We start from the raw sequence: 25,725 nt of genomic DNA on the forward strand, positions 1-25,725 counted from the left end.
AGTAAGAAGGTGAATGCCTGCTTATCTAATCACTCGTCTGTCTAATTAGGCCATTTTTTGACGCCATGACCCAGATGTTTACCTGCGGCCGGATCACAGCGTCATGCTTGCACAGCCTCCTTTCCATTCTCCGTGCAATGTGATGGATGGGACATAGTTCTCGAGATAGGAGCGGCTCCCAGAGGTGGGACCCACATCTAGCAGACATTTATGGCATATACTGTGACTATGCTATAAATGTCCAGATGGGACAACCCCTTTAAGACATAGAATTTTATGATTTGCATTTCTTAATCCATGTTCATCAGACCATAACCATTTTATGGAGTAAGTTGATACAATTGTCCAGGATTTTTTAGAGCATTGTTTGATTTGATATATTATGCAGGCACCTGAGGACTATTGGAACTTTTATTACTGAAATTAACTTAACAATCTACAAAGGCATGGTTTACGCTCCATACCACTGACACACGTATGTACAGTGGGCATAAATAGGCCTTCATACTTTTATTAAAATATACTTTAAAGTGCTCTAAAAATAAAGAAAATAAAATGCTACTTTTTGCGCTGTGGATTATGGGGCAAGGCAGCCCCTTCAAAAGCCAGGGAGCCGGATACAGACATTAGCTGGCCTGCATGCATCCTCTCATTCACACGAAGTTCACAGCCATCTTGCAGCATGCGGATAGCTATTCGCGCAATGTTCTTGGAATCATCTAAGCCACAGTGAAGGCGACCGTCATATAACATGCCCAATTTTTCAAGCATCATTGTCAACTTGGTTTGATTTCTTGGAACCTTTGAATAAAACAAAACAAAAAAAATCTGAAAGAAGTATTTAGTCAAGACTCGGCTTGCATACAAAACATTATATTCTGATCACATGTATATTCAACGAACATAAATGGCTCCAAACCTTGTAGAAATTCCCATAAGACTTGCGAATATTAATCCATTTCTTTGCAAACCGTGGGTATTTTATACAACTGATGTGACACTGCATGTTTAAGAACTTGCTCATATCCCATGACCTGCAAAACAGAAGTAGTAGAGAGTTATGCCCATGTATAGTCAGCACAGCACCATCAGCTGCTTACCAGTGGCACGTGATGGGGGCCGCACTTATTACTGGCACATTATTGGTGGGCACTATAGGGGCATCTACTGAGGCCACAAAGTAGGCTTATTTTATATGGGGGGCTCTGTACTGTAACATCTTATACTGGGACACATGGTGGGTACTATGGGGAAGGGGGGAGAGGAGTACTATGGAGTCATCTACGGGGGGCACTAAGAAGGGGTAATTTATACTTCAACTGGGGGCATTACAAGGGGGTATTTTTTGCATTGTCACATTATAAGGAGAATTATTTCTACTGGGGGGGCATTATGGTGGGCTTTATTACTCCCCCATGGTATGACCCCCTAGTAGCAGCACCAGCCTCTCCCTGCTCTGTGACCCCTCTGCCCCTTCTCCAAAGCCTTATTATGAAATCTTTCTCATTAGGATAAAACACAACATCAGCTCCGCCAAGCCCCCGGCCAAAGTGTCCCCAATGGCCATGTAAGTTTTCATGTGAAATATGTTTGTTATACGCATACAGTATACCTCTACACTGTGCCACACAGCATACAGTATACCTCTACAATGTGTAGTCTGTTCTATAAGCACCCTTGTTCTGTGGCGGCGGACAGAAAATAATCTGGAAGTGCCCCTCCCGAGACCAGGCTCTGGATCCGCCACTGGTCTGGACCACTCACAGGAGTGTACATTTCTTCTAAACTATAATCCGTATGCTCTGACCTGCAGAAATCAGCACTCGCTCGGTAACAACTAACAGGCAGTAGGCTGTAGCCTGGCCCTGTTACCGAAGTTAGCAGAGTGGTGTAAGGTTAAGGTACTAGTAGAGATGAGCGGCCGCTTAATCCTGATTTAAAGTTAAAAGTTACTGCAGGATATGGATTACAGTTTAGAAATGTCAAATGTACACTCCTGTGAGCGGCGGGAGGGAGATCTGTGGATGTCACTGTTATGGAGGGGGAAATGGGGATGACACTGTCATGGGGTGGATCTGTGGATGACACATATAGCATAAGATGCTATATACGGTAAGTGTCATCCACAGATTCCCCCCATAGCAGTGTCATCCACAGATTCCCCCCATAGCAGTGTCATCCACAGATTCCCCCCATAGCAGTGTCATCCACAGATTCCCCCCATAGCAGTGTCATCCACAGATTCCCCCCATAGCAGTGTCATCCACAGATTCCCCCCATAGCAGTGTCATCCACAGATTCCCCCCATAGCAGTGTCATCCACAGATTCCCCCCATAGCAGTGTCATCCACAGATTCCCCCCATAGCAGTGTCATCCACAGATTCCCCCCATAGCAGTGTCATCCACAGATTCCCCCCATAGCAGTGTCATCCACAGATTCCCCCCATAGCAGTGTCATCCACAGATTCCCCCCATAGCAGTGTCATCCACAGATTCCCCCCATAGCAGTGTCATCCACAGATTCCCCCCATAGCAGTGTCATCCACAGATCTCCCTCCCTATAACAGTGTCATCCACAGGCAACTAGGACATGTTGAAATCTGAGTGATTTTATATTTTTTTAAACCACAGACAGCAGGACTTTTCTTCCCTGTTGCGGTTTTAGGTATTGGGTATTGGGTAAAGTATCGCAGCATTTCTAAGCGTACTTGTGTAGATGTATCGTTGTTATAGCTGCCCCCCCCCCCTTCTTTTGTCCTGGCCCCCAGTGGGCCCCCCCAAAATTTGAAAGCTAGAGACGCCTCTGCAGCTTGCCCATCATTTGTTTCTGCCGGAAAACCCCTTTTATCTGATCTGAGGGGAGCATATGACTGCTGGAGGAACTTATTTGATTTGCTAAATGCTTGTAAAAAGCTGGGCAGCCAATTAGACTCAGCAGAACACGCACATAGGTGTACTGTGGATCTCTGTGGTATGAAGTCCTAACCTGCCCTTAATTCATACTCAACATACCTCCAATTGCATACGCTCCATAGCGTATTGTGAAATATTTTCCTCTTAGAACATTAATTTTAGGGGAGAATGAGGTTGCTCATGGTGGCACAATATGGTGCACTCGAGTCCTTAAAGGGGTATTCCAGTTACATGAACTCACACATGCCCAACGGCCGCTTCTGATTTGGGATCCAGAAGGAACAGCTGGCTCCTAATAGAACAGTCCTATCCTTGTCCGTCATGTGGACAATAATAGGACATGTTCTATTTCTTTACGGAACGGAAATACTGAAACAATGCACACAGCCATTTCCGGTATTTTTTTTGGCCCCATTGAAGTATGGGCTGCAAAAGAATGGAACGGACGGGAAAACAAAATACGTTCTTGTGCATGAGCCCTAAGAGGGCTTCTGAAACCTGAATGGATGAATTGAAAAACGTGCTTTTAAAATATGCAAATTACCTTGCTACCAGCAAGTAGGGCGGCTACTTGCTGGTAGCAGCTGCATCCTCCGATCCTAAAGACACCCCCGCCTCATGTTGATTGACAGGGCCAGGGAACGGGATCGTGCTGGCCCTGTTTGCATTCAAAATCTTGCGCCTGCGCCGTACCCGTCTTCAATCGGCGCAGGCGCACTGAGAGGCGTACGCTTGCTCGGCCGCAGAATTGTTATATTATAGGGCATAGAATTATTTTATACTTACAGACAAGTTCAGAGAGCTGACAGGTCATGGTTAATACAGTCTTTAATACAAGAGTGCAAAACACAAAAGCCCTTACCCATCGGTCAGGATGGCATACTTGAACTTTGTACCCAGTTCCTTTTGTCTCATCCAGTCCACTGCACTTTGGAGAACCACATGAAATGGGTCAGCCTTGTCAACAAGTTCCTGAAGAAAGAAAACTAAACTTATAAACCCTGAACATCCAAAGAATGCCTATAGTGATGTATGGGGATATAGAAAACCCCTACATCAAAAATAAAATAAAAAAAATTATATATATATATATATATATATATAATATATATATATATATATATATATATATATATATATATATATATATATATATATATATATATCACACATACACACACAGTTTACCGTAATTCACAATTATAAAACATCATGTACTGTATAAAGATGCACTTCTATGTAGTCACCACACACCCTGTATTTGGTGCAATAATGAAAATACAGCACACTGGAAATGACCACCACTAAATGAACACAAAGATAGAAAAAGGGGTCTTCTTACCCATCAACCTTCCAAATACCATGGTCAAGCAGCTTTATCGTGGGGTGAGCTCACTTAGCGGGTGCCATCTTTAACGGATGCTGCATGTGCGGTACACGGTGTTCGTTTTATAATTGTGAAATAAAAGTTCAGTTTTATCACATCCCCTACTTACATAACCTTATAAATCCAAATAAAATCTTAGTTCACTCTATACGAGCACACGCCAAGTAGCATACTCGACATGGGTGTTGGCAACAGAGAATTGCTCAATTACTTTGGAACACTTTCTTATCCAAGCCATTCAGAGATTGTACTTCATGACAGTGGTAAATCTGAGTCAATATAAAATCACCTTTATATTAAATATAAATATATATATATTTTACACATACAAACACACATAGCAATTTTCTAAATTAGAATTTTTAGTTTACTTTATGTTGACATCATTTTGTAATTGTCATTTTATTTTTGATATGAAAGCACAATGAAATTCCAGCACTCACGATTTTGGTAGCTAAAATCTTCGTCTTTTATTCAGGCAGTAGACATATAAACAGGACATCCACCCACAAGTGCAGCAACCTTGACGCGTTTCGAACAGTAGTTCTTAGTCGTAACAATGAGCAGTGTCTCCTCTGGCACCTTTATACCAGTCTGTACCAAAATGTAATTGCTTTTCCCCTCCACCTGAGGGGTGGGGGAGTGTAGGAGGCAGGGAACATTTTAACCTCTTGTTTTCCAGGTGAGGCACTGCTCATATGTTTCACAATAGAAAATTCATGCATCTATACAAAGTCACTGATTATTACAAAAATTTGTGTTGAAAAATAACCATTGAATAAAAACAGTGAACATATTAAAATTGTCAAAGAATGTCAATTGTCAGGATAGCATCAGAACACCATATTGGTTATATATAGCCAACTTATTTGTATGGATCCACATATATTAGTGCTGTGTTGCTAATTCTGGCATGGATCCCTTTTCTCTATTACTGCTCTTGATTGAATTGAAAAAATGCATGCATACATAGCTATGATGAAAGGAAATGTGAAAAAACAGGAAAGTCATGAGTTAGTAGAAATACATAAGTTCATTTTTCTTATTGAGGCCATTTGGATGTCTGGTATTCAACTTAAAAATCCAAAAAGCCTCTCTGAGTCTCACTAAACGTTTAAAATCTCCTCCTCTGTTAGGTAATTTCACCTGTTCAATTGCAAAGGCTTTGAAATTGCGCACCTGGCTTTCGTGTTTACTAATAAAATGTTTAGCCGCATTGGATGTGTTCACACTATGCGGATTTTTTATGTAGTTGAGGTGCTCCAGAATTCGGACCTTAAATTTTCTAGTGGTACATCCCACATATAACATGTCACAGGCTATACATTTTATGATATATACCACCCCCATAGAATTACAATTAATATAAGATTTGATTGGATATATGTGTGAATTATTCGCATCGTGAAAAGTTTTGGTATTTACTGCGTATGTACAAGTGCGGCAGCGCAAACTTCCGCATTTAGTGAAACCCTTGTATATAAGCCAGGGATCCCGTTTAAATTTGTTTCGATGTATGTACATGGAGGGTGATAAATCATTCCCTATAGTTCTTGGCCGTCTTGACACAATTCTACAACCTTGTTTTAGCGCACAGTGCAATATTTCGTCATCATGAAGAATAGGTAAATATTTTTTAATAATTTGTTGAATTTTTTCAAATTGTTTACTGTACGTCAAAACAAGTGTAGGTAAATTATCTTTTTCGTTTTTATTTACATTTATATCTGAACTCTCACTTTTTGATATCTGTTTAGAGATATTTTTATTTTTAGGAGTTGAAAAGAGTAAAGCTTCTCTATTTTTCTTTTTAGTTATAGCTAGGCCTCTGGATATCATCCAGTTTGGATATGCTCTTTGTTTTAATCTATTTATAATAGTTTGAGCCTCTATTTCAAAAGCCGCTGCGGTACTGCAGTTTCTGTAGGCACGTGTCCCGTGTCAGCGGGATTGGATCCCTAACAGAGAGGCTGGGTGAATGGCTAGACTGTAGTTTACAGCCCCTTGTCAAAAGAATCCCAGGGTATATTAAAGATACCACATCAATTCTGCAATCTTTTTATGACATGACCTGGGCTGAAAACTACAGATGGTTGTCCATTGATGTGGTATCGCTTTATCCATCAATACCACATCATGTGGCGATGCTAGCACTTGAATTCCATTTGCACAAATACAGCAATTTTTCTGAGGATTTTATAGATTATACTCTGGAGGTTACTCAATTTCTGATGTCTCACAATTATTTTTCATTCAACTCTATATACTATGTACAGATATCTGGTGTATCAATGGGTGCGAAGTACTCACCCTCCCTGGCCAATCTAACAATGTCCTATTGGGAGGAGGCATATGTATATAATATTAAAAATCCATTTGCGGACCATGTGGTGTGGTATGGCAGGTACATCGATGATATGCTCCTTATCTGGAGTGGTGATGTACCTGCCATACAACACTTCATGCAATATCTGGAAAATAACACATATAATTTAAAATTTACATATACGGAACATCCGCAAAGTATCAATTTTCTTGATCTAACACTTACAGGAAAACTGAACCAGATCATACAAACTAAAACCTACCGCAAGGAAATAACAGGAAATACATTACTACGGGCAAATAGCCATCACCCCCTACACACAATAAAATCAATTCCTGTGGGAGAATTCACACGTGCCTACAGAAACTGCAGTACCGCAGCGGCTTTTGAAATAGAGGCTCAAACTATTATAAATAGATTAAAACAAAGAGCATATCCAAACTGGATGATATCCAGAGGCCTAGCTATAACTAAAAAGAAAAATAGAGAAGCTTTACTCTTTTCAACTCCTAAAAATAAAAATATCTCTAAACAGATATCAAAAAGTGAGAGTTCAGATATAAATGTAAATAAAAACGAAAAAGATAATTTACCTACACTTGTTTTGACGTACAGTAAACAATTTGAAAAAATTCAACAAATTATTAAAAAATATTTACCTATTCTTCATGATGACGAAATATTGCACTGTGCGCTAAAACAAGGTTGTAGAATGGTGTCAAGACGGCCAAGAACTATAGGGAATGATTTATCACCCTCCATGTACATACATCGAAACAAATTTAAACGGGATCCCTGGCTTATATACAAGGGTTTCACTAAATGCGGAAGTTTGCGCTGCCGCACTTGTACATACGCAGTAAATACCAAAACTTTTCACGATGCGAATAATTCACACATATATCCAATCAAATCTTATATTAATTGTAATTCTATGGGGGTGGTATATATCATAAAATGTATAGCCTGTGACATGTTATATGTGGGATGTACCACTAGAAAATTTAAGGTCCGAATTCTGGAGCACCTCAACTACATAAAAAATCCGCATAGTGTGAACACATCCAATGCGGCTAAACATTTTATTAGTAAACACGAAAGCCAGGTGCGCAATTTCAAAGCCTTTGCAATTGAACAGGTGAAATTACCTAACAGAGGAGGAGATTTTAAACGTTTAGTGAGACTCAGAGAGGCTTTTTGGATTTTTAAGTTGAATACCAGACATCCAAATGGCCTCAATAAGAAAAATGAACTTATGTATTTCTACTAACTCATGACTTTCCTGTTTTTTCACATTTCCTTTCATCATAGCTATGTATGCATGCATTTTTTCAATTCAATCAAGAGCAGTAATAGAGAAAAGGGATCCATGCCAGAATTAGCAACACAGCACTAATATATGTGGATCCATACAAATAAGTTGGCTATATATAACCAATATGGTGTTCTGATGCTATCCTGACAATTGACATTCTTTGACAATTTTAATATGTTCACTGTTTTTATTCAATGGTTATTTTTCAACACAAATTTTTGTAATAATCAGTGACTTTGTATAGATGCATGAATTTTCTATTGTGAAACATATGAGCAGTGCCTCACCTGGAAAACAAGAGGTTAAAATGTTCCCTGCCTCCTACACTCCCCCACCCCTCAGGTGGAGGGGAAAAGCAATTACATTTTGGTACAGACTGGTATAAAGGTGCCAGAGGAGACACTGCTCATTGTTACGACTAAGAACTACTGTTCGAAACGCGTCAAGGTTGCTGCACTTGTGGGTGGATGTCCTGTTTATATGTCTACTGCCTGAATAAAAGACGAAGATTTTAGCTACCAAAATCGTGAGTGCTGGAATTTCATTGTGCTTTCATATCAAGAATATACGGGCTTGCCGGCCTTTTCCGTGCACGCAGGTGGTGGAATAATTGGGTGAGCTGGACTTTTCTTTGTGCATATTCATTTTATTTTTATAAGACGTTCGAATTTTAGAAGCAATTCTTAAAATTTTTAAGAAAATTTCCAAAAACCACTTTAACCTCCTCACGACCGCCGTACGCAGGATTGCGTCTTCGCGGCGGTCGTGCTGTTCTGGCTGGACGCGCCGGTGCGTCCTCTCGCGAGACGCGAGATTTCCGGGTATGCCGGCCCGCGCATGCGCATCGCGGGCCGGCAAAATTCAAAGAAGAACTTCGTCATCAACCTGCCGGCCACGATCATTGGCTGGCAGGTTGATGATTTTCAAAAAAACGAATCAGCAGCCAGATAACCCATCATATTAGTAAATATGATGGGGTTATATGGCTGCTGTGCTCCTCTGCTCCTTCTTTTGGTCGGTTGGTTCCAGGAGAGGAGCAGAGGAGCACATCATTACTGTGAGTACCCACTACACTACACTTAGCCCCCAGATCACCTCCCAGCACCCAATTAACCCTTTGATCACCCCTTCTTGCCCCTGTCAATCACTAGTGAAAAGGAAAAAAAGTGATCAGTGCAAACTGTCACTTTTTTTTTTCACTGGTATTGACCGTTAGGTTTTAGGTATAGTTTAGGTCCCTTGGTTAGGTAGTTAGCGATCAGTTAGCGCCCAGCCCACCGCACCGCAGTCCGTTATTCGCTGATTAGCGTATCGCTAATCAGCATTTGTACTTTTATAGTATCTGAAAGTGATCAAAACTGATCACGGTCAGATCTATAATTGTATTAGTGTCACTTTAGTTCGCCCTCCACCCAAAACGCAGTGTTTGCCCGATCAGGCCTGATCGGTCGCCCACACGTGCGTTCGCCCACGCCCGCCCCACCGCAGTGACAAAAAAAAAATTTTTTTTTGATCACTGCACATTCACTTTACACGCACTGCGGCGATAAAAAAAATCAGTTTTGATATTTTTTATCAACCGCAGCGGCCTCCGGTACTTCGCTAGGCTCCCCTTTGTAAGACAGGCTTGCTTTTTTTTTCTTGGGTAGTCTCAGGGAATACCCCGAAATTTAGTTGCCCACATGTCTAACAGGGGGTATTCTTCTGAAGAGGCCTACAGGCTTCTGACCCAGTCGGATGAGGAGTGGGAACCCTCATCTGATGAATCCAGCGGGTCAGAATACGAACCTGTAGAAAGCAGTGGCTCTCTGACCCAAAGTTCGGACGAGGAGGCTGAGGTCCCTGATAGCAGCAGGCGTACCCGGCCCCGTGTCGCTAGACCGCAGGTTGCGCAGGATCCGCTTCAAGAGCAGCAGAGTGGGGCTGGTGCTGTCGGATTACGTGGTGAGGCATACACCAGCAGCCCAGCCCTTCCTGGACCTAGTACCAGCACTGCCGTACAACCTGGTGAAGTAGCGAGCACCAGAAGGGCAGTTGAAGCTGGTACGGTGGCACGTGCAGTAGTGACCCCGTCGCAGCCACCGCAAAGACGTGCCCGTAGAGCCCCTAGAATCCCAGAGGTGCTGGCAAACCCTGATTGGCAGTCCCCAACTTCCGCCGCACCCGTAGTTTTCCCTTTCACTGCCCAGTCTGGAGTTCGGGTTGAGACAGCTCAGATCGGTTCGGCCCTGGGATTTTTTGAGCTGTTCTTGACTGCGGAGCTTTTAGACTTAGTTGTGGCCGAAACAAACAGATATGCCACACAATTTATAACCGCTAACCCGAGAAGCTCTTATGCCCAGTCTTTCCGGTGGAAACCAGTCCAAGTTTCCGAAATTAAAACTTTTCTGGGCCTCCTCCTCAACATGGGCCTGACAAAAAAGCATGAATTGCGGTCATATTGGTCCACGAACCCAATTCATCACATGCCCATGTTCTCTGCTGCTATGTCCAGGACACGATTTGAGACCATCCTGCGTTTCCTGCACTTTAGTGATAACAGCACCTCCCGTCCCAGAGGCCACCCTGCTTTTGACCGGCTCCACAAAATTCGGCCCCTCATAGACCATTTCAACCTGAAATTTGCAGATATTTATACCCCAGAGCAAAACATCTGCATAGACGAGTCCCTAATACATTTTACCGGGCGCCTTGGCTTCAAACAATACATCCCAAGCAAGCGCGCCCGGTATGGGGTCAAATTGTATAAGCTCTGTGAAAGGGCCACAGGCTATACCCACAAATTTCGGGTCTATGAGGGAAAAGATCAGACCCTGGAGCCGGTCGGTTGCCCTGACTACCTGGGGAGCAGTGGGAAGACAGTTTGGGACTTGGTGTCACCCTTATTCGGCAAGGGGTACCATCTTTATGTGGACAATTTTTACACAAGTGTGGCCCTCTTTAGGCATTTGTTTCTAGAACGGATTGGCGCCTGTGGTACCGCGCGAACTAGTCGCGCGGGCTTCCCCCAACGGCTCGTTACCACCCGTCTTGCAAGGGGGCAGAGGGCCGCACTGTGTAACGAAGAACTGCTCGCGGTGAAATGGAGAGACAAGCGTGACGTTTACATGCTCTCCTCCATTCACGCAGACACGACAATCCAAATTGAGCGAGCAACCCGTGTCATTGAAAAGCCCCTCTCAGTCCACGACTATAACCTCCACATGGGAGGGGTCGACTTCAATGACCAGATGTTGGCTCCGTATTTAGTTTCCCGACGCACCAGACGCTGGTATAAGAAGGTGTCTGTATATTTAATTCAATTGGCTCTGTACAATAGTTTTGTTCTCTACAGTAAGGCTGGGAGAACTGGATCCTTCCTCAAATTTCAGGAAGAGATCATCGCGAACCTCCTGTATCCAGGAGGTTCCGTGGCCCCATCCACCAGTGTAGTTAGCCGTCTACACGAGCGACACTTCCCCAGTGTCGTTGCTGGTACCTCAAACCGACCGCCACCCCGAAAAAAATGTCGTGTCTGTAGCAGGAGTGGAATAAGGCGTGACACCCGCTATTTCTGTCCTGACTGTCCGGACCACCCTGCCCTATGCTTTGGAGAGTGTTTCCGGAAGTACCACTCACAGGTACACTATTAGCATAGGGATCATCTCACCAGGATAGGCACACAGGGCTATTAGGGCCCATTCACTCACAGCTGCTGCAAACGTCTCCTTTCACATGGGACAAAGTGCATAACGCACTTCGCCACATCTTTGGGCGATTTGCGCTTTGCACATTGACCCATGGGGAAGGAGAGGTTTGTTCTATAAAGGTAAAAAAACAAAAAAAAAAAACACAAAAAAAAAAAAACAGGTAAGCAAACAGGTTAATGTTTAGTTTCCAAAAGTTAAAGTTACATGTTCTGTTCCAAAGTTAATAAAATTATTGCGTTGTGGCCTGGTTTTTTTTTTTTTTTTTTTTGTCTTTTTACCTTCCAGGTGGACCAACCGATCTACTAGCTGCAGCACCGATGTGCATTCTGACAGAAGCATTGCGCTGCTGTCAGATTACACGCAAGTCGGTGTATGCGGCGCTGCAAGACGGGATTTTCTCCTCTGCAGTGACAGATACGTTTGCCGAGGCATACGAGCTGAGGAGGAGGCGGCGTTCCTATGCTTTGGCAAGATGTATGTATGTATGTATGTATGTATGTATGTATGTATGTATGTATGTATGTATGTATGTATGTATGTATGTATGTATGTATGTATGTATATATATATATATATATATATATATATATATATATATATATATATATATATATATATATATATATATATATATATATATATATATATATAAAAAAATCCCGGCAATGATTTATTCATCCACATCGATTGATGCGAATGGAGAAATCTGGTTTGCCAGGGCATATGAGCTAAGTGGGTATGGATGTAGGGCGGAGCTCCTATGTCCTGGCAGACGCCTTTCCCCTCCATTTTTTTTTTTGGCCGAGATTTTTTCATCCACATTGATCGATGCGAATGAAGAAATCTGTGCCGTTCATTTTTTTCTTTCAGCCCAGAGGCTGAACGGAAAAAAAAATCTCATTACCTGTATGCTCAATATAAGGAGAATAGCAGAAACTCCTAATGCTGGCCATACATGTAATGATTGTGGTGACCCTCAAATGCCAGGGCAGTACAAACACCCCACAACTGACCCCATTTTGGAAAGAAGACACCCCAAGGTATTTGCTGAGGGGCATATTGAGTCCATGAAAGATTGAAATTTTTGTCCTAAGTTAGCGGAAAGTGAGACTTTGTGAGAAAAAACAAAAAAAAAAATCAATTTCCGCTAACTTATGCGAAAAAAAATAAAAATTCTATGAACTTGCCAGGCCCCTCATTGGATACCTTGGGGTGTCTTCTTTCCAAAGTGGGGTCACATGTGGGGTATTTATACTGCCCTGGCTTTTTAGGGGCCCTAAAGCGTGAGAAGAAGTCTGGGATCCAAATGTCTAAAAATGCCCTCCTAAAAGGAATTTGGGCACCTTTGCGCATCTAGGCTGCAAAAAAGTGTGACACATCTGGTATCGCCGTACTCAGAAGAAGTTGGGGAATGTGTTTTGGGGTGTCATTTTACATATACCCATACTGGGTGAGATAAATATCTCGGTCAAATGCCAACTTTGTATAAAAAAATGGGAAAAGTTGTCTTTTGCCAACATATTTCTCTCACCCAGCATGGGTATATGTAAAATGGCACCCCAAAACACATTCCCCAACGTCTCCCGAGTACGGCGATACCAGATGTGCGACACTTTTTTGATGCCAAGGTGGGCAAAGGGGCACATATTCCAAAGTGCACCTTTCGGATTTTGCAGGCCATTTTTTTACACATTTTGATTGCAAAGTACTTCTCACACATATGGGCCCCTAAATTGCCAGGGCAGTATAACTACCCCACAAGTGACCCCATTTTGGAAAGAAGACACCCCAAGGTATTCTGTGAGGGGCATGGTGAGTTCCTAGAATTTTTTATTTTTTGTCGCAAGTTAGTGGAATATGAGACTTTGTAAGAAAAAAAAAAAAAAAAACACAACAACATCATCATTTTCCGCTAACTTGTGACAAAAAAAAAAAAATTCTATGAACTCACTATGCCCATCAGCGAATACTTTAGGGTGTCTACTTTCCGAAATGGGGTCATTTGTGGGGGTTTTCTACTGTCTGGGCATTGTAGAACCTCAGGAAACATGACAGGTGCTCAGAAAATCAGAGCCGTTTCAAAAAGCGGAAATTCACATTTTTGTACCATAGTTTGTAAATGCTATAACTTTTACCCAAACCATTTTTTTTTTGCCCAAACATTTTTTTTTTATCAAAGACATGTAGAACTATAAATTTAGCGAAAAATTTATATATGGATGTCGTTTTTTTTGCAAAATTTCACAGCTGAAAGTGAAAAATGTCATTTTTTTGCAAAAAAATCGTTACATTTTGATTAATAACAAAAAAAGTAAAAATGTCAGCAGCAATAAAATACCACTAAATGAAAGCTCTATTAGTGAGAAGAAAAGGAGGTAAAATTCATTTGGGTGGTAAGTTGCATGACCGAGCGATAAACGGTGAAAGGAGTGTAGTGCCGAAGTGTAAAAAGTGCTCTGGTCATGAAGGGGGTTTCACCTAGCGGGGCTGAAGTGGTTAAGGAGCAGTTCAGTTCTGAAGTCACTTTGTGGGGCTCACAAATGACCCCATTTTAGAAACTACACCCCTCAAGTTATTCAAAACAGATTTTAACTTTGTTAACCCTTTAGGTCAGGCATGGCCAACCTGTGGCTCTCCAGCTGTTGTAAAACTACAACTCCCACCATGCCCTGCTGTAGGCTGCTAGCTGTAGGCAGCCTGGGCATGCTGGGAGTTGGTTTTGCAACAGCTGGAGAGCCTCAGGTTGGCCATCCCTGCTTTAGGTGTTCCACAAGAATTAAAGAAAATAGAGATGAAATTTCTAAATGTCACTTTTTTGGCAGATTTTCCATTTTAATCCCTTATTTCATGTAAAACAGCAAGGGTTAATGGCTAAACAAAGCTCAATATTGATTACCCCGATTCTGTATTTTACAGAAACACCCCATATGTGGCCGTAAACTGCTGTAAGGGCACATGGCAGGGTGCAGAAGGAAAGGAGCGCCAGGTGGACTGGTTTAAAGGGGTTGTCTCATCATAGACAATGGTGGCATATCACTAGTATATGCCCCCATTGTCTAATAGGTGCGGGTTCCACCAATGGGACCCGCACCTGTATCTGGAACGGAGCTCCGCAAGGTGATGGCTGGAGGACTCTGGTCTGGCCACCACCAAGCCGGCTTCCCATAGAAGTGAATGTGAGCGCACCGCGCATGACTGGCCACCGCTGCCACACTTCTATGGGCACGACAGAAATAATTTTCGCCGGCCCCATAGAAAATGAATGGAGGGCGGCTGCGCATGCGTAGTGTGCCCTCCTTTACTTTTGGGGCGCCGTACTCTATATAGGTGCGGGTCCCTATAAGACAATGGGGGAATATCCTAGCGACATGCCTCCATTGTCTATTATGAGACAACCCCTTTAATGTTCCATTTGATCACCCCCTGATGCTCCCTACAGTAGAAACTCCCAAAAAGTGACCCCTTTTGGAAACCACGGGATAATGTGACAGTTTTATTGGTATTATTTTGGTATATATGATTTTTGAACACTCAATATTACGCTTTTTGTGAGGTAAGGTAGCCATAAAATGGCTGTTCTGGCACAGTTTTAATATTTTGTTTTTTACAGTGTTAGGCTACTTTCACACTAGCGGTCGGCTGTCCGCTTGCGAGTTCCGTTTGAAGGGGCTCACAAGCGAACCCAAACGCTTCCGTCCAGCCCTAATGCATTCTGAGTGGACGCGGATCCCCTCAGAATGCATCAGTCTGGCGGCGTTCAGCCTCCGCTCCGCTCAGCAGGCGGACACCTGCTTGCAGCGTTCGGGTGTCCGCCTGGCCGTGCGGAGGCAAGCGGATCCGTCCAGACTTACAATGTAAGTCAATGGGGACGGATCCGTTTGAAGATGACACAATATGGCTCAATCTTCAAACGGATCCGTCCCCCATTGACTTTCAATGTAAAGTCTGGACGGATCCGTTCAGGCTAATTTCACACTTAGACATTTTTTGACAATAAAATGCAGACGGATCCGTTCTGAACGGAGCCACCGTCTGCATTATATGAGCGGATCCGTTCAGAACGGATCCGCTCTGAACGCTAGTGTGAAAGTAGCCTTAACCTGACAGATTAGATCAAGTGCTATTTTTATAGAGCAGGTTGTTACAGTTGTATGAATAACCAATAGGTCTATTTTTATTTTATTTTATTTCAGTTTTACACAAAGCATTTTTGGAAAAATGCTTTTAATGTTCATTATTTTTTTTAACATAGTTAATATGGTTGAAAAAAGACCTAAGACCATCAAGTTCAACCAAGGGATAGGTGGGGACATAAATCCCAGAAGGAAGTGAGACTCCGATTTCTACACATTTTCATAAGCATTAATTATAATTAATTTTAAAAATTAATCTAAACCCTTTTTAAAACTGTCCACTGTTCCTGCTGTGACGACATCCTGAGGAAGTCTATTCCACAGATTCACAGTTCTTACAGTAAAGAAGCTTTGACGCTTCTGGAGACTGAACTTTTTCTTCTCCTTGTCTTTAGAGGGCATTTTACATGGAACAGTTTTTCACTGCATTTTTTGGTATGGCCCATTTTATATACTTGTATAGGTTAATCAAGCCCCCCCCCCTTTTAGACGTCTCTTCTAAAGACTAAATACATTTCATTATTTTAAAGGGGTTCTACATTTTGTTTAAACTGGATAGATCATCGGCATCTGACCGGCGGGGGTCCGACACCCGGGACCCCCGCCTGATCAGCTGTTTGAGAAGGCAGCGACGCTCCAGCAGCGCCTCGGCCTGCTCACTGTTTACTGCCGGACCAGTGACGTCACGGCTAGTATCAACTAGCATGGGCGCGGCTAAGCTCTATTCAAGTAAACAGAGCTTAGCCGCACCCTATGGACTGGTGCCCAGAACTTAACTGCATATTACAGGTGAGGCCACACCAACAGTTTGTAAAGTGGTAGCATTACATCCCTGTCCCGCGAGTCCATGCCTTGTTTAATGCATGACAAAATCCTGGTAAGCCTTAGAAGCAGCTGATTGACAATGTATGCTGTTGTGACTTATGCAGGGCCTCATTTTTGTGGGATGAGGTGACGGATTGGTACTAATTTGGGGTACATATGACTTTTTTGATAATTTTTTTATACCATTTTTTGGGAAGCGAGGTGGGTAAAATTGCAATTCCATCTTAGTTTTTTGGGGCGTTCACCATGCAGTAAAATTAACATGATCTTTTTAGAAATCAGGTCGTTACGGACGCGGTGATACCAAACACGTGTAGTGTTTTTTATTTTTCAAGTTTTTTATCAATTATAAAATGTGCAGATACACACTTGGTTCTTGAAGATCAAGTTTAAACATGTTACAAGGTTCTGACCCCCACAGACACAAACTGGGGGGGGGGGGGGGGGATCAGAACCTTTAGCCGGCTATTTAATCTTCCGATGGGCTAGTAGGTATAGACTAGCCAATCAAAGCGATCACCGGAACGCCCTCATTGGTCCCGGGCTGGTTAGCTGTAACAGTTGGGATCTCAGTGCCATCACCATGTATGCAGACATGGGGACAGGTTGCTGCCATGACAAACCTGTACGTCATGGTGGCTTAAAGGGAACCTGTCACCGGGATTTTGTGTATAGAGCTGAGGACATGGGTTGCTAGATGGCTGCTAACACATCTGCAATACCCAGTCCCCATAGCTCTGTGTGCTTTTATTGTGTAAAAAAAACGATTTGATACATATGCAAATTACCCTGAGATGAGTCCTGTGCCTGACTCATCTCACATACAGGACTCATCTCAGGTTCATTTGCATATGTATCAAATTGTTTTTTTTGACACAATAAAAGCACACAGAGCCATGGGGATTGCAGATGTGTTAGCGGCCATCTAGCAGCCCATGTCCTCAGCCCATGTCCTCAGCTCTATACACAAAATCCCGGTGACAGGTTCCCTTTAATGCAGAACAGTCCATGATGTACAGGTATGTCATGGTCGCTTAAGGGGTTAAATAAATGGCCTTATAAGCATCCACAAATTCTATGTGTTTCTTCAATTTGCTGCAGACGTAAAAAACAAGAACATAAATAATTGAGCTCTCTGGGCACAAATATTCACTTATGAAGTAAATGATATGGACAATAATGTCATCAATATTAATGTCTTCTTTATACTTTATATTTGCAGCTAGAAGGATTAAAGGGGTTCTGCAGTTTGTTTAAACTGATGATCTATCCTCTGGATAGATCATCAGCATCTGATCGGCGGGGGTCCGACACCCGAGACCCCCGTCGATCAGCTGTTTGAGAAGGAAGCGGCCCTCCAGCAATAAACAGTGAGAAGGCTGCAGCGCTGCTGGAGCGCCGCTGCCTTCTAATACCGGGTGTTGGACCCCCGCCGATCAGATGCTAAAAAAACTGCAGCACACCTTTAACCATTTTCCATAAGGTAACCAACTACTTACCTGGGTTATTCCAGTAAGATTAATGCAGAATTCAGAAAGCTTTAGCTTAATTTCTGGCTTTACATACCGCTGGAAAGAATCCTCCTTAAAAAAAAAAAAAAAAAAAAAGGAAATATATGAATAGCCGTAGTACTGTAGGAGTTAGGACCCATGCACATTACTGCAACATATGTGCGCTTTCCACGTCCGTATGCCCTCCCATAAAAGGATAGAGTATTGAGGCCATTTATGAAACTGGTGTAAAGTAGAACTGGCTTAGTTGTCCATAGTAACCAATCAGATTCAACCTTTATCTTTGACAGCTTCTTTGGAAAATGAAAGGCGGAATCTGATTGGTTGCTATGGGCAAACTAAGCCAGTTCTACTTTAAAACTAGCTTGATAAATGACCCCATATGACCACAAAATGTGGACTGCAGACCCCTTTGAAAGCATAGCGTCCGCAAAATGTAGACAGCAAATAGACCGCATTCATATTTTGCAGAACCGCGACTTGTGGACTACAAAACAGATATGTTTGTGCGCATGAAGCTTTAAAAAGGGGCATCCCAGTTTTTAAGTATGTATATAAAACTGGAAACTGTACAATTTGCCAAAATACAATGTTTAATTCCTTAAGGACACAGCCATATTTCACCTTAAGGACTTGGCCATTTTTTGCAAATCTGACCAGTGTCACTTTAAGTGCTGATAACTTTAAAATGCTTTGACTTATCCAAGCCGTTCTGAGATAGTTTTTTCGTCACATATTGTACTTCATGACACTGGTACAATGAAGTAAAAAATAATTTTTATTTATTAAAAATACCAAATTTACATATTTTTTTTCTAAATAGCAAATTTCCAAGTTTCAAATTCTCTACTTCTATAATACATAGTAATACCTTCAAAAATAGTTATTACTTTACATTCCCCATATGTCTACTTCATGTTTGGATCATTTTGGGAATGACATTTTATTTTTTGGGGATGTTACAAGGCTTAGAAGTTTAGAAGCAAATCTTGAAATTTTTGAGAAACGTTCAAAAACCCAATTTTTAGGGACCAGTTCAGGTCTGAAGTCACTTTGCGAGGCTTACATAATAGAAACCACCCAAAAATGACCCCATTCTAGAAACTACACCCCTCAAGGTATTCAAAACTGATTTTACAAACTTTGTTAACCCTTTAGGTGTTCCACAAGAATTAATGGAAAATAGAGATACAATTTCCAAATTTCACTTTTTTGGCAGATTTTCCATTTTAATAATTTTTTTTCCAGTTACAAAGCAAGGGTTAACAGCCAAACAAAACTCAATATTTATGGCCCTGATTCTGTAGTTTACAGAAACACCCCATATGTGGTCGTAAACTGCTATATGGGCACACAGCAGAGTGCAGAAGGAAAGGAATGCTATACGGTTTTTTGGAAGGCAGATTTTGCTGGACTGTTTTTTTTTTTTTGTTTGTTTTTTCACACCATGTCCCATTTGAAGCCCCCCTGATGCACCCCTAGAGTAGAAACTCCAAAAAAGTGACCCCATTTTAGAAACTACGGGATAGGGTGGCAGTATTGTTGGTACTAGTTTAGGGTACATATGATTTTTGGCTGCTCTATATTTCCCTTTTTGTGAGGCTAGGTAACAAGAAATAGCTGTTTTGGCACCATTTTTATTTTTTATTTACAACATTCATCTGACAGGTTAGATCATGTGGTATTTTTATAGACCAGTTTGTCACGGACGCGGCGATACCCAATATGTATACTTTTTTTTATTTATGTAAGTTTTACATAATGATTTCATTTTTGAAGCAAAAAAATACTAATCATGTTTTAGTGTTTCCATAGTCTGAGCGCCAATTTTTTTTTACGTTTTTGTGCGATTACCTTGGGTAGGGTATGATTTTTGCAGGATGAGATGATGGTTTTATTGGGACTATTTTGGGGGTGCGTGTGACTTTTTGATCGCTTGCTATTACACTTTTTGTGATGTAAGGTGACAAAAAATGGTTTATTTAACACAGTTTTTATTTTTAATATTTTTTTTTACAGTGTTCATCTGAGGGGTTAGGTCATGTGATATTTTTATAGATCCGGTCGATACCTAATATGTATACTTTTTTTTATGTACGTTTTACACAATGATTTCATTTTTGAAGCAAAAATAAAAATATCATGTTTCAGTGTCTCCATATTCTGAGCCATAGTTTTTTGTTTTTTTGGGCGATTGTCTCAGGTAGGGGCTCATTTTTTGCAGGATGAGGTGACGGTTAGATTGGTACCATTTTGGTGGGCAAATGCCTTTTTGATCGCTTTCTGTTGTACTTTTTATGATGTAAGGTGACAAAAAAAAATGGTTTATTTAGCACAGTTTATTTTATTTTTTATTGATGAATAAAATTTGACACATAAAATGCGTAAAGCACAGTTTATTTTTTACGGTGTTCATCTGAGGGGTTAGGTCATGTGATACGTTTATAGAGCCGGTCGATACAGACTTTTTTTTCCCCCATATTTTTTACCAATTTTCTTTAACTTTATTTGGGGAAAATGACGTTTTTGTTTATTTTTACCTGATACTTTATTTTTTTGGGGGGGAAAACTTTTTTTTTTCACTTAATTTTTTTGACCCACTTTGGGACTTGAACTTTTGGCGGTCTAATCCTTTACAGTGCATTCCAATACTTCTGTATTGGAATGCATTGGCTGTATGAGTAATACTGTGTGTATTACTCATACAGCTTCCGGCCTGTGAGATCCAGGGGGCTGGATCTCACAGGCTCATCACCGGAAGGAAGCGTGATGCCTTCCTAAGGCATCGCGCTGCCTTCCATGCCATTGGGTCCCCCCTACAGCGGCATGGGGACCCGATGGCACTGCCGCCCCCGCAATAGGTAAAAGCCGGAAACCGCAGGTCTGAATTGACCTGCGGTTTGCGGCGATCGCTGACATGGGGGTCATTTAGCCGATGATTTGAGCAGGCATCGGCTTCCGATCACCACCCGCCGGGTGGCGGTGATCAGAAATACACAGGGCGTACAGGTACGCCCTGTGTCCTTAAGTACCAGGACATAATGGCGTACCTGTAAGCCCTGTGTCCTGAAGGTTAAAAATTCTGCTCGCATGCCATTCTAATATCAAGGAAGTAGCCCCTGCCTATACAGTAAAATGGTATAGCTCAAGAATCAGTCCTATGTAATGCATCGATTGGCAGAAAAGGACTAAACGGTCATGTGACCAGCCTATAACCTTTTTTAAGAAGGGGCTACTGTACCAGTGTAAGGGAGGTATGTAGGCAGACCTTTAAATACAAGTATATTACAACGTTGTACGATTTCATATTCATTAAAGAGATAAACATAAAAACTTCAATTAAATTAATTAACTCCTTCGAGACCGGACGATTTTCAGTTTGTTTTACTCCCAGCCTTCCCACAACTTTTTTTTATTTTTTAAAAGAGAGGACTGTAAATTTTTGGAGTTGAAAGGGTGTTCTACACATGCTCTGTGAAAATAATTCATCTATTAACATCACCAATCCATGTTATCTCTATATATATATATATATATATATATATATATATATATATATATATATATATATATATATAGGTGTTAACTGTCACTGTCATCCTAATTGTGATAATGACATGGCCACTGAAAAGTAATCTCCACAGAACAGGACATGCATTTACACATTTCCAATGTATACAGGTCCTTCTCAAAAAATTAGCATATTGTGATAAAGTTCATTATTTTCTGTAATGTACTGATAAACATTAGACTTTCATATATTTTAGATTCATTACACACCAACTGAAGTAGTTCAAGCCTTTTATTGTTTTAATATTGATGATTTTGGCATACAGCTCATGAAAACCCAAAATTCCTATCTCAAAAAATTAGCATATCATGAAAAGGTTCTCTAAACGAGCTATTAACCTAATCATCTGAATCAACTAATTAACTCTAAACACCTGCAAAAGATTCCTGAGGCTTTTAAAAACTCCCAGCCTGGTTCATTACTCAAAACCGCAATCATGGGTAAGACTGCCGACCTGACTGCTGTCCAGAAGGCCATCATTGACACCCTCAAGCAAGAGGGTAAGACACAGAAAGAAATTTCTGAACGAATAGGCTGTTCCCAGAGTGCTGTATCAAGGCACCTCAGTGGGAAGTCTGTGGGAAGGAAAAAGTGTGGCAGAAAACGCTGCACAACGAGAAGAGGTGACCGGACCCTGAGGAAGATTGTGGAGAAGGACCGATTCCAGACCTTGGGGGACCTGCGGAAGCAGTGGACTGAGTCTGGAGTAGAAACAGCCAGAGCCACCGTGTACAGGCGTGTGCAGGAAATGGGCTACAGGTCCCGCATTCCCCAGGTCAAGCCACTTTTGAACCAGAAACAGCGGCAGAAGCGCCTGACCTGGGCTACAGAGAAGCAGCACTGGACTGTTGCATGTCATTCGGAAATCAAGGTGCCAGAGTCTGGAGGAAGACTGGGGAGAGGGAAATGCCAAAATGCCTGAAGTCCAGTGTCAAGTACCCACAGTCAGTGATGGTCTGGGGTGCCATGTCAGCTGCTGGTTTGGTCCACTGTGTTTTATCAAGGGCAGGGTCAATGCAGCTAGCTATCAGGAGATTTTGGAGCACTTCATGCTTCCATCTGCTGAAAAGCTTTATGGAGATGAAGATTTCATTTTTCAGCACGACCTGGCACCTGCTCACAGTGCCAAAACCACTGGTAAATGGTTTACTGACCATGGTATTACTGTGCTCAATTGGCCTGCCAACTCTCCTGACCTGAACCCCATAGAGAATCTGTGGGATATTGGGAAGAGAAAGTTGAGAGACGCAAGACCCAACACTCTGGATGAGCTTAAGGCCGCTATGGAAGCATCCTGGGCCTCCATAACACCTCAGCAGTGCCACAGGCTGATTGCCTCCATGCCACGCCGCTATCGAAGCAGTCATTTCTGCAAAAGGATTCCAGACCAAGTATTGAGTGCATAACTGAACATAATTATTTAAAGGTTGACTTTTTTTGTATTAAAAACACTTTTCTTTTATTGGTCGGATGAAATATGCTAATTTTTTGAGATAGGAAATTTGGGTTTTCATGAGCTGTATGCCAAAATCATCAATATTAAAACAATAAAAGGCTTGAACTACTTCAGTTGGTGTGTAATGAATCTAAAATATATGAAAGTCTAATGTTTATCAGTACATTACAGAAAACAATGAACTTTATCACAATATGCTAATTTTTTGAGAAGGACCTGTATTCCAACCCCAACAGAAGTGCCGCCACGTAGGACCACTAAACTAGTTACAGACTTACAATCTCCATTGTCCTTGTATTGATCAGCACGATGGGGAACTCTATGATCTCGTGGATGTATTCAGGGGCATTGCCCTCCTCACAAGTGGCCTCAAAGTCAATGACACAAATGTAGTCGTAGTAGTTTTTGTTGCAGCTGGGTTCCTTTAGTTTCTGCTTCTTGTAGTAATTCTTCAGACGTTTGCTCAGGACATCCTTCACTCCTCTATTTGAGGGAGAAAAATATAAAAATCAGCAAAAGTATTTTATTACAATTCCCTTCTATAAAGGATACAGATATTAAATGCTTGTCTAAGGCCTCTTTCACACGACCATATGGCTTTTCAAGGTTTTGCGATGTAGTTTTTTCAAGATCCATTTTTGTTTCCGTTGCGTTTCTCTTTTTCCGTACAGCATATACAGTATACAGTAATTACATAGAAAAAATTGGGCTGGGCATAACATTTTCAATAGATGGTTCCGCTAAATCGGAATGGATACGGAAGACATACGGATGAATTTCCGTATGTGTTCCGTTTTTTTTGTGGACACATTGACTTGAATGGAGCCACGGAACGTGATTTGCGGGAAATAATAGGACATGTTCTATCTTTTAACAGAACGGAAAAATGGAAATGCGGAAACGGAATACATTCCGTTTTTTTTTTTGCGGAACCATTGCAATGAATGGAACGAAAAAACAAAACAAAAAAAAACGGTGGTGTGAAAGAGGCCTAAGCCGCCAACCAGTATGCATGGGGGTCCTCCTGACTCTCTCTCGGACAGCCAATGTCAGAGAAGAAAAATCCAAATGCCTGATCCTTTAGTTCTACTGGAGAACAAAAGTTTATAACACATGCATGCTCGGCAGAGGTGAGGGGGCAGTCAGAAGAACAAGCAGTCAGTTGCTAGCTATATCATGCCAGCCTTCATCTTCACAAATACGGCCTCAAAATTGTAGCAGTTAAAGGGATCCTGTCACCAAAATGTCACCACCTGCGCTGCTTACATAACGCTGTGGCACAAATAAACATGATTTAAATGGTACCTTTGTTCTTTTCTTCTGATGTTCATAAATGTGGTTTTAATGATATGCAAATGAGAGCTGGCAAGTGCCCAGGGGCGGAGTTTGGGTAGTAAGCGCCCAGGCACCTCTGCTTTCTGAGTGCATAACTGCATACCACCCTGTAAACCCTGCGTCATCCTGTTGAGTGGCTGAGATGCCATGCTTGTGCAGTTCACCCTCGGGCGCTGGCATGGGCACTGTTCTGACCAGGCAGCGGAGCCCATACATTCTAATACTGTACATAGACATCTCTCCATACAGTATTATTCCGAAGTTATGAAGCATCTGAAGCTTGCTCATCTCTACTGCCGACAGATAGCACAGGGTCCATGATGCCACAGTGCAGCGAAATAAAGCTATAACCGCTTTTCTTCCGTTTATTTTACCTGGTGTCCAGCTTCAGTTCTGTAAGCTTGGCTTTCAGCTCATCTTTACTCATTCGATTTACACATCCATTGGTGAAGGCAATTTCTTTGTAGACTGGATCGCTGAAGTCACTGGCGCTAGATTTAGCAGAATGAATCCCCGGGTCGTCCTGACCATCGCTTAGGCTTCTCTCTTTCACCTGAAAGACAGTTCATATTTCATAAGGGCTAGTAGTGGATCGTGTGTAACCCCTTTACTTGGGCAAGGCAGTTATTGGGAACAAACCTTCCGCTCCCGATAATTGCAGTCTTGTCAGACACAACCATCACAGGCCTGGAAGCCTTCACAAGGATCAGAGCCCCAAGTTCTCGCTGCAGGGGCTTCAGTGCGAGAGCCCCTCTGTCTACACTGCTCGTTTCCATGGTTACAGACACCAGTGCCGCACAGATTCAAGCTGCTGCGCATGTGTTCAGACCACCCCTTTAAGACTAGTGTACAAACCCTAAAGGTAATAAATGTCCGCTCTGTGTGCATATAGACCAGCCTTGCCAGTGACTAGAACAAGCAGAAAGGACGGTTTCTTTTACCAGAGTTCCCCTTTAAATTCTCACCATCCCAGTAGGCACCAGCGGCCATGAGCCTTAATGGAGTCTAAGGAGCAGACACAGCCCTTACCCTCCCTGACAGCTCCAGGTTCTTCAGTGTCCTGCCCAGCTCTGCCTCCTCGCAGCCCGCGTTATGGAGCGGCCTGTTCTCCTTCTGCTCCTCCATTACGGCTCTAGTGCAGTGTGGTGTCGCGATACAAGGCTCCGGGCATCACCTGCGCCACACAAGTCTAGAGGAGGGCAGTGTCATGGAGGCTGCTGGCGACTTGTCTGTCCCGCGTCTGCCGGAGCTCTGACGTACTTC

The 25,725-nt window shown here is 42.2% G+C and overlaps 1 protein-coding gene across 2 annotated transcripts; it reads right to left on the bottom strand.

Annotated features, from left to right (window-relative positions):
- Positions 1-393: 393 nt before the first annotated feature.
- Positions 394-25,725, bottom strand: ERI1 (exoribonuclease 1). Of its 2 annotated transcripts, none has more exons than XM_044279999.1 (7): positions 25,492-25,725; positions 24,837-25,015; positions 23,406-23,610; positions 18,089-18,172; positions 3,777-3,886; positions 920-1,034; positions 394-801 (listed from the first exon to the last, which is right to left on the bottom strand). In XM_044279999.1, the coding sequence occupies exons 1-7, from the start codon at positions 25,585-25,587 to the stop codon at positions 559-561; spliced, it is 1,032 nt and encodes a 343-aa protein (XP_044135934.1). In that variant the 5' UTR covers positions 25,588-25,725; the 3' UTR covers positions 394-558. The 2 variants fall into 2 exon arrangements, with proteins under 2 accessions (XP_044135934.1, XP_044135928.1); XM_044279993.1 differs by having other exon boundaries at positions 394-828.

Source organism: Bufo gargarizans, chromosome 1 (assembly GCF_014858855.1).
Source record: "Bufo gargarizans isolate SCDJY-AF-19 chromosome 1, ASM1485885v1, whole genome shotgun sequence".
Lineage (NCBI taxonomy): Eukaryota > Metazoa > Chordata > Amphibia > Anura > Bufonidae > Bufo > Bufo gargarizans.

Bases quoted from the DNA above. Each gene is read 5' to 3' on its own strand.
- ERI1 (XM_044279993.1), bottom strand. From the start codon at position 25,587: ATGGAGGAGCAGAAGGAGAACAGGCCGCTCCATAACGCGGGCTGCGAG. The intron at 18,173-23,405 runs GTAAGTCTGTAA...TTTTTTTTTAAG, and splicing joins ATACAAGGACAATGGAGATT to GAGGATTCTTTCCAGCGGTA. The intron at 829-919 runs GTTTGGAGCCAT...TACTTCTTTCAG, and splicing joins CTTATGGGAATTTCTACAAG to ATTTTTTTTGTTTTGTTTTA.